Below are 9,736 nucleotides of genomic sequence, written 5' to 3'. Positions count from 1 at the left end.
GATAATTTTTAACACAGTGTCTATCACCACTTTTATGGATGGGCGCTACCAGAGATCTTTTCCAGATATCTGGCAAAATCCCCGTCCTTAACGAAGCCGTAAACAATATTGACAATGGTGAGGCTAATTGCTCAGAACATTTCTTCAGAAATACGGGATGAAGTCCATCGGGGCCAGTACCTTTGGATATATCAAGTCGAGCTTAGTACCTCTCAACGGTGCTGGGGCTTGTGTCTATCGTACTGATCAACATATTGCCACCCTCCGCAACACGTACTGTGTTAGATGGAGTTGTGTCCGTTTCGAAAACTGATTGAAAAAATGCATTAAACATATTTGCCATACTCTGGCCATCCGATATTACTTGATTATCCAAGTATATGGAGTCCGGTATGGCATTATTACTCTGCTTGGATTTTATAAACGACCAGAATTGCTTTGAACTACATTTTATATTACTCTCTGCGCGTGATATAAATAAGTCATAACACATTATTTCCATGTGTTTTACTTCACGTCTCAGTAGTGAAAAATAGTTATAATCACTTTGCCTATTGTAAGTTTTCAATTTTTTATGAACTTTATTTTTTTAAACTGGGTACTTGTGATTGTATTTTATTATTCTCGAGGGAACGTGTCTGTCTACGATGCCATTAACGACACGATAAAAGATGTTAACGGCCTCTTCTATGTCCTTATCATTTGGATGAGAGTCCCAATTAATTTTAGATAGTTCCTAATTAATAGCACTGTAGTCGGCCGAATGAAAACGTCGAGACACGCGGTGCAGGTTAGAGGAAGGATTCGGTACAACCGAGGATTGTTTTTGATATTAATGATGGATGATGAGAATCTTCTGGGAGAGACAGCGGTTCCGCGCGTGAAACAAACACGGCTTATTCGAAAAAACCAAATCGAGGCATATAATATTAGCGTTGGCGTACCATTATACTGGTTCACCCCGTAAAACACATAAAAGTAAATAATTGAGAGGTTAACACATCAAAAGAAGGATTCTGTAAAATTCGATTAGCACCCGCCAATCCAGGCTCCCAGACAGCGTCCCTTATATTGAAATCCCCGACCAAAATAAAACTATCGTCTGGGTTATCCAGATATAGGTCAGATAAATGCTCAAAAAACGTTAATTGAGACTGTGCTTGACTACAATTTTGAGGGAATTAGCAACAAAAGATACGATACAAGTGATATAGTGACAGTAGCAATATCAGCGTCGGGAAAAATTGGCAAAATACTGGATTTTTGCATGTTCACGACAAGCGGGCGGCGCACGGCTATTAGCGTGCCGCCACCCAAGGTCATCTCTACGCGCTGATAGTTGCGGTCCGCGCGGTACACGTTGTACCTGCTATCAAATAATTCCTATGCTAGCAGACTATGAAATTCGGACTCAGCATCAGTTTTATGGGAAACCATTGTGCGTTTCATCGCGGTATCAAGTAGGTACGAAATTTTGCAGTCCGCTCTATCTATCTATCTTGTAAACCGTTTGTCCAAAAAATATGCAAAAAATATGGAAAGGTAACGCTTAATAAATACTTTCAACGAAAATTGGTTTCATTCAACATGATCGGATATACCGTTTTTGAGTTATTGCCGAAAAATTACGCTTCTCAACAATAGGACGCAAGTGCCGTGAAGATACGCTCTTTTTCTGGTAATAGATTTAAGACTGTAGTAAGTGTTTTAATTGTGTTATAAAGCACATAATATTACTTGTTTTTTTCGTAATGGCTACGGAACCCTATCTTGGGCGTGTCCGAGGTGCTTTGGCCGGTTTCATCCTGTTTATTGTAGTTTACTTATTGGGTTTTTCCCGATGTAATTAGCCATTATTTTTAAAGTAACTGTTATTAAAGTTGACATACATGAGGTCATCAGTACAATGATAAAATGCTTGCCTTAGCATTTATCATTTATAAACTTTTGTAATTTAATAATGTATTTGTAGATGAAATGCCTACCAAAGCAATCTATGGTTCTTAGTTAGATTGAGTTTGAAAGGAAAGTCAAACGGAAACAAGAACGTTTCTTTGTGACTCTCTAAGCAGCTAACATCGTAACTAATTTTATTATTGTCTCTAAATCAAACTAGGTTTCTAAGAGGCCTGTTAAAATAGGTGTTTAATATGTATTTAAGTTATATATTTATCAATGTAAGTATGTTTCCGTTGCCTAGTACCCATAGTCCAAGCTTTGCTTAGTTTGGGACTAGGTCAATTGGTGTAAATTGTCCCATGATATAAGATAAATTATGAATATTCCCGTAGATGGTTAGAAAGTTTTGACTGAATACTCCTGTAATGTGTCTTTAACGCCGTACACTTTGAACATCGGTGAGTGTTAGAATAAAAATTGACAACTCTGATAGAGAAATCCTGAAAAAGAATGACAGATGTAATAAGTTAAAACTAAAATTAATAAGATATATTGAGTTGACAAAAACTTAGTTATAGGTACGGTAAAACAGGAAACGAAAACTGTACCATTCTATCCAGTAATCATTTATTTAATCCTGGTCATTAGTAATGTACTTGAAGCTTGGAATGACACCTCGGAAGTAAGAAACAATACAACACTATTGCATATTCCAATAACAATTATGAATATACTCATTATAAATGGGTTACGGCGGTCAAATAAGTCAATAACATACCAGTAATTACCGTGATGTTTCGCTTGCACAAAAGGTAACAAATTATCAGGACGTACGTTAACCGCTCTACAGACTACGTCTGCATCTTTCGTGAACTTGGTCGTGACCTGAACGTGGTCATAGTCTGGCAGTTTGTAATACATGCGACATTTATCAATCAGAAGCACCTACTGGAAGGTTCTTAGGTTCTTCTAGATTGTATCGGTATTTGTCAAGACTTCCACGACTCAAAGGACCAAACTACCTTGAAGCTGAGTTTGAGATAATACTGACTAAGCACATCATATTCACAAAGGATATTTACATAATTCTACTAACAAGGAAATAAGGGATGTGATCAAATCACTTTGATCCCTATAGTCGCTCATCCTGTTTTCTTTCTGACCGTACCAGATCCACAGTAATGTCACCCAAAACATGTATACCTAAGGACTGCACATTAGCAGCAAGTATGAAGGTACAAAGTTACTACTTGGATCAGGTACTGCCGCAATTCATTACGGCGACTGGGTGAACTTCAGCTTCGGTGTGTAAGTATCTCGTAAGTATTACAAAAGTTAGTATCTACCTGGGAAATATATGACCTTAAAAAACTGAGAAGGGTGCCAAAGTATGTATCTGTTTTGTTAGGCTAAAGAACCATGCTGACGCTACATGAGTATCTTTTTTTTTTTTTTTTATTCGATTGGATGGCAAACGAGCAGGTGGGTCTCCTGATGGTAAGAGATCACCACCGCCCAAAGACACCTGCAACACCAGGGGGATTGCAGATGCGTTGCCAACCTAGAGGCCTAAGATGGGATACCTCAAGTGCCAGTAATTTCACCGGCTGTCTTACTCTCCACGCCGAAACACAACAGTGCAAGCACTGCTGCTTCACGGCAGGATTAACGAGCAAGATGGTGGTAGCAATCCGGGCGGACCTTGCACAAGGTCCTACCACCTGCAAAATCTATTTTCCTACAAAGCTTCCTACTCTTTCAATTCGATGCAGATGATAAATCATAAGCATCATAATGGTGATGCATCAGCATAGTCAAGTGGAAAGGATTTCAGTGATGAGGACAGCTAGGATAGTCAACTCGTAACTTCATATTTCTTGTGAAAACAAGAGCGTACTGTACCTATGTATGAGAAAGGCCTATGCCCAACAGTGAACGGCCCACGGCTGATATGATGCTGATGATGATGATGACAGTACTTTGCACGAATCAGGGATTGGATTTGGCCTTATGGATACTGTTGATCAACTCTATTGAAATTAACAGCTAGCAAATACAACTTGGCAAATCTCTTGAGATATTTCATGGTAATCAAGTCAAAAATACATTAGGACTAAAATTCTGAAGCGTTTAGTATACGTAGTTACCTGTGAACAGTTAGCAAGACCATTAACCCTAGCACCGTGAGCTTCGTGGTCAGAATCTTAGTCATGTCTCAATATGTAGTACTCTTACAACACTTAAAAGCCTAACATGAGCTATTTCCCAAGACTGCTTCTAATTATCAATAAAATACTTATAAATTTTATAGGTCGTAGTAAAATTTTCGACTAAAGTACAGTTGGTACAAAATTTCGTGACACGATAAAAAAAAATATTACTCGAAGGAGTACCCCGATCGGGTAGCTAAGTGTCGCAATAGACTTTCGCTAGCTGGCGCTGTCTATTTGCGTGTGTGCGTGAGCTCCTAGTGTCCGTATACGGCCGTAATTGACGTTCAAAGTAAAGCAACTCGTTTGCGGCTTTGGCGGAATATTTCATTTCGAGTGTGGGTCAAAAAATTCGGTTACGCTTAGATACTCCAGCCATTAGTTTTTGGTGAAACAATTATTCATAATTTACGGAAGAAACCTGAAAAAAGGCAATATTGATAACAGCGCCATCTAACGGGACATTGATCATGAGCTAACCAGGAGCATAGCTCTTAAAGTTGAATATTTCGCAAACAAATCACTGAACCGAAAAATCGTCTTAGCAAACCCCTAATGGTTTTAAAAGACCTATCCAATGATACCACACACTATAGGGTTGGATGAGAAAAAAAAATCACCTCAACTTTACGTCTATGGGAGGTACGCTAAAAATTTTTTCTACATTTTTTTATTATACCATTTTGTCGGCATAGTTTACATATATATCCGTGTAAAATTACAGCTTTCTAACATTGATAGTCCCTGAGCAAAGCCGCGGACGGACGGACAGACAGATAGACAGACATGGCGAAACTATAGGTGTTCCGTTTTTGCCATTTTGGCTCCTAAAACCTAAAAAGCCCTCTTTTAATAAAATCATGAAAAAGCCAAAAGATCGCTGCCCGAGTTACTCCATCCTTTTTCTCTATCCAATAAATACGAGTATATAGGACTGAGATCCAACCATAGTGTTTCCGAACGTAACCTGTTTGGCGCGCTGTCAGTGTCATTACCTATATAGTGGTCTAGATGTATGTAGAGATGTATAATTTCAATGAGAAGTAAAAAGCATGTTCTTTAACTAAATTACTGTTTTAATTCATGAATACATCCTGAAACATGGTGTCAGAAGTGCTGCAGTGACCAAAATAAAGTGAAAAAATGAGTGCTGATGAGAAATTCGCGCTCTTACTTGAGCAACAAACAAAATTGCTCGCGACAATGCAAAGTCAGATCACATTGTTACAACAACAAGTTGTTACTAACACGGGAGACTCCAGTGCAAGCAGGGTCAATGTCCCATGGCCACAGCCTTTACAAGTCGAATCTGGCGATCAGCATGAAAACTTAGAATTTTTCAAGAACGGCTGGCAGAATTACTGTTTGGCCTCTGGAATTGACAAATGGCCACCAGCAAAGGCAGAAATAAAAGCCGGCCTACTAATCAGTGCTTTAGGCTCTGCGGCTATGAAAAAATACATGGAGTTTGGTCTGACTGAAGAAGATAAAAAAGACGAAGTGCTTATCTTTAAGAAAATAGAAGAGTTCATAAGCAAAGAGACAAATTTAATATACTCCAGATATTTATTTAATGCGAGAACACAGCTTCAAGGAGAAGATTTCTCTGAATATCTATTATCATTAAAAAAACTGGTAAAACCATGCCAATATGGTACTATGGAAAAGGAAATTTTAAGAGACAGAATAGTAGTGGGCATTATCAATGGAGACACAAAGAAAGAATTACTACGAAGAGCAGATCTGGATCTGGAGGAGGCTGTAAATATCTGCAGGTCAGCGGAAACGGCCAGCAAGCAACTGACAGAGCTCCAGAAAACTGAGGAATCAGAAGAAAAATCAATTAATAAAATAAATGAACAAAAGACTTACCAGAAAGAGCTAAGAACATGTAAGTTTTGTGGCAACAAGCACATATTTAACAAAAATATATGTCCAGCATATAAAAAGAGGTGTGAAAAGTGCAAGGGATGGAATCACTTGGCAAAAGTTTGTAAGAAAAAATATGTCCGTGAGGTCAGTGAGCAAACACCATCTGATGTATCAGATGATGATGTTTACATATCAGAAATAAAAATAAATAAGAGATCTGGCCATAGGGAGGTGCCCTTGCTGTTTAACATAGAAAACAAGATGGTGAAAGCATATTGCATTCTGGATACTGGCTCACAAGTATGTACAATGGGTGTAAACTATTATAAAACAATAACAGGATGTAATGAGCTGACTAACTTAGAACCATCAATACATAAGCTGCGCTGTTTTAATAATTCTGAAATAACAGATTATGGAACTAAAATTTTTGAATGTGTCAGTAACCACAAGAAGTATTCTATAAAATTTCACATAGTAGATGTGGACCACAAACCCTTATTGTCAGAAAATGCATGCTTGGCTCTTGGATTAATAAAATATTGCAACACTATATCCAGCCCGGAGATAAATAATGAACAATGCCAAAAATTGGTCCGGAAATATCAAGATGTTTTTGAGGGATATGGCTGTCTTCCAGGTGAGGTTACTTTAGAGTTTGATAATACTATTCCACCAAAAATACAACCACCCAGGAGGATTCCTATGGCTCTTCGAGATAAACTGAAGTCTGAATTAGAACAGTTAGAAAAAGATAAAATTATTGTTAGAGAATTGTGTCATACAGACTGGGTAAACAACATTTTGATTGTTAAAAAAGATTCTAAATTTAGAATATGTTTAGATCCTATTCCTCTAAACAAAGCTCTGAAAAGACCAAACTATCAGTTCACTACTCTGGATGAGATGTTGCCTGAGTTGAGCAAAGCTAAGGTTTTTAGTACCGTAGATGCAAAGAAAGGCTTTTGGCAAATCAGTCTGGATGAGAATAGTAGCAAATTAACTACATTTTGGACCCCTTTTGGCCGTTACAGATGGTTGCGTCTTCCGTTTGGATTAACATCATCGCCGGAGATTTTTCAACAGAAACTTACCAGCTTGCTGCATGGTCTTACAGGGATTGAAATAATAGCAGATGATATTTTGATATATGGTGTTGGTGATAATTTAGAAGAAGCAACAAAAGACCATAATAATAAACTGGAAAAATTATTCATTAGACTCCGAGAAATCAATTGTAAGTTAAATATAAATAAAGCCAACTTTCTTCAGACTTCTGTCAAGTACTATGGACATTATTTAACAAAGGATGGTCTTCAAGTAGATAAATCAAAGGTACATGCTATTAAAAATATGCCAACACCAACCTCTAACAAAGATGTGTTGAGATTTTTAGGTATGGTGAGTTATCTCAGTAAATTTATAAATAATCTGAGTTATGAGGCACATCACCTAAGGCAACTTACTAGAAAGGATGTAATTTTTAAATGGACAGACAAAGAAGAAAAAGAATTTAATAATTTAAAAAGGATTATATCAGATTTACCTACACTAAAATACTTTGAATTGAACAAAGATGTTGTTATTGAATGTGATGCAAGTGAATTTGGTTTGGGAGCTGCTTTATATCAAAATGATCGGATAATATCTTTTGCATCCCGCTGTCTCACATCCACACAAAAAAAATATGCTCAAATTGAAAAAGAGATGCTTGCAGTAGTGTTTGCATGCACAAGATTTAATCAATATATAGTTGGTAACCCAAGAATAATCATTAAAACAGACCATAAACCACTGATTAACATTCTAAATAAACCACTCACAGAGGCACCAAAAAGGTTACAGATGATGCTACTTACAGTACAAAAATATAATATTGAATTACAGTATATACAAGGCAAAGATAACATAGTAGCAGATACATTATCACGAGCTCCAGTAGAAGAGGATGAGGACATTTTAAAAAAGGAAAGAAAGTTTAATGAAAAGAAAATTTTTAAGATTATAAACAAGATTTCAGCAGTTAAATATTTAAAAATTTCAGACAAACTTATTGAGAGGATTAAAACAGAAACACAAAATGATTCCAATCTACAGAAAATAATGGTATATATCATAAAAGGTTTCCCTAATTATATATCTGACATGCCATCTGAGATAAGGATATATCATAAATTCAGGCATGAATTATCAACTATAGATGGCCTCATACTAAGAAAAGACCAAGTACTTATACCAGTGTCAATAAGAGAAGAGTTAATGATAAAGGTACATGCAAGTCATAATGGCATTATAGCTACCTTGAGGCTAGCAAGGACAAATATGTTTTGGCCGGGCATGTCAAATGATATAAAAAACTTTGTGGCAAAATGTAGATTTTGTGTTACAAATTCCACAGCACAGCAAAAATTGCCTCTAAAACCTCATGATGTGCCTAGATATCCATTCCAATATGTGTCAATGGATGTGTTTACGGTGAGCCAAGCAAAATATTTAGTAACAGTTGATCACTATTCAGACTATTTCGAATTAGACAAATTAAAGTCACTTACAGCATTAGAAATTGTTGATATATGTAAAAAAAATTTTTCGAGACATGGTATTCCCCAAAGAGTTTGTACCGACAATGCCACAAATTTTGTTAATGAAGATTTCAAGAAATTTTCTGTGAGCTGGAATTTTGAACACATTACATCATCACCGCACTATCCACAGTCAAATGGCAAAGCAGAAATAACTGTTAAAATAGCAAAACGAATAGTAATACAGAGCTTGGAGACTAAAAGCGACTTATGGTATTCATTATTACATCTGAGGAATGTACCCAAAGAAGATGATTTGACAAGTCCAGTACAGAAACTATTTTCCAGAAGAACGAGAACTGGTCTACCCTGTCTGCTAAAACATTTAATACCCAAACTTATTGCAAATGTACCTAAAACTATTAAGGAACGAAAAGAAAAATATAAGGTAAACTATGACCAAAGAGCAAAGGACACTGCCATGCTTAGAATAGGTCAAAATGTGGCTGTTAGATTAAATCCAGAATGGAATGGAAAATGGGTACCTGCAAAAGTTACTGAGGTTCTGAATGATAGGTCATATGTCGTATCTGCAAATGGCAAAGAATACAGGCGAAACAGGATTCACATAAGACCTTGTCCTGAAGGTGTTTCCTCTATACACAAGATGGTACCTACAGAAGTGAATGTCCCAAGACAAACAACAGAGTGGTCGCCATCTCAGCCTTACCATACAGGTACAGAACTTATATTTTCAGCAGAACAAGATGAGCTCAGACCGGAAAATCAAAGAGCTCAACAATACCAAGAAGCAATGGCTGGTAACGTCCTTCCAGAGCCACGACGTAGCACCAGGGTAGGATGTAGACCTGCCCGTTTCAACGACTATGACATGTCCTAGGGTAGTATGAGCTTTTCTAAAGAAAGAGGGATGTTTCCGAACGTAACCTGTTTGGCGCGCTGTCAGTGTCATTACCTATATAGTGGTCTAGATGTATGTAGAGATGTATAATTTCAATGAGAAGTAAAAAGCATGTTCTTTAACTAAATTACTGTTTTAATTCATGAATACATCCTGAAACACATAGGTAAGCAAGCGATTAATGTTTTCGGATGGGTTTCTTGGCGAAGACGTGATGCAGTTATTACTTATTAGCATAGGTACCTACTCGAAGCGTAGTGTTCGAATCGCGTCTGGCGCATCGAAAACTTTTAATTTTAATAAATCTTGTA

General features: G+C 37.0%; 1 protein-coding gene across 1 annotated transcript; it reads left to right on the top strand.

Moving 5' to 3' along the window:
- Positions 1–5,115: 5,115 nt before the first annotated feature.
- On the top strand, positions 5,116–9,543 carry LOC141441548 (uncharacterized). Its single transcript, XM_074106316.1, has 2 exons — positions 5,116–6,621; positions 7,016–9,543. Exons 1-2 carry the CDS (start codon positions 5,253–5,255, stop codon positions 7,039–7,041), a joined length of 1,395 nt encoding a protein of 464 aa, XP_073962417.1. The 5' UTR covers positions 5,116–5,252; the 3' UTR covers positions 7,042–9,543.
- The last annotated feature ends 193 nt before the right edge of the window (positions 9,544–9,736 follow it).

This window comes from Choristoneura fumiferana, chromosome 24, assembly GCF_025370935.1.
Source record: "Choristoneura fumiferana chromosome 24, NRCan_CFum_1, whole genome shotgun sequence".
NCBI classification, from domain to species: Eukaryota; Metazoa; Arthropoda; class Insecta; order Lepidoptera; family Tortricidae; genus Choristoneura; species Choristoneura fumiferana.
Note: the sequence above shows the minus strand (reverse complement) of the source record. Positions and strands in the feature narration are given on the sequence as shown.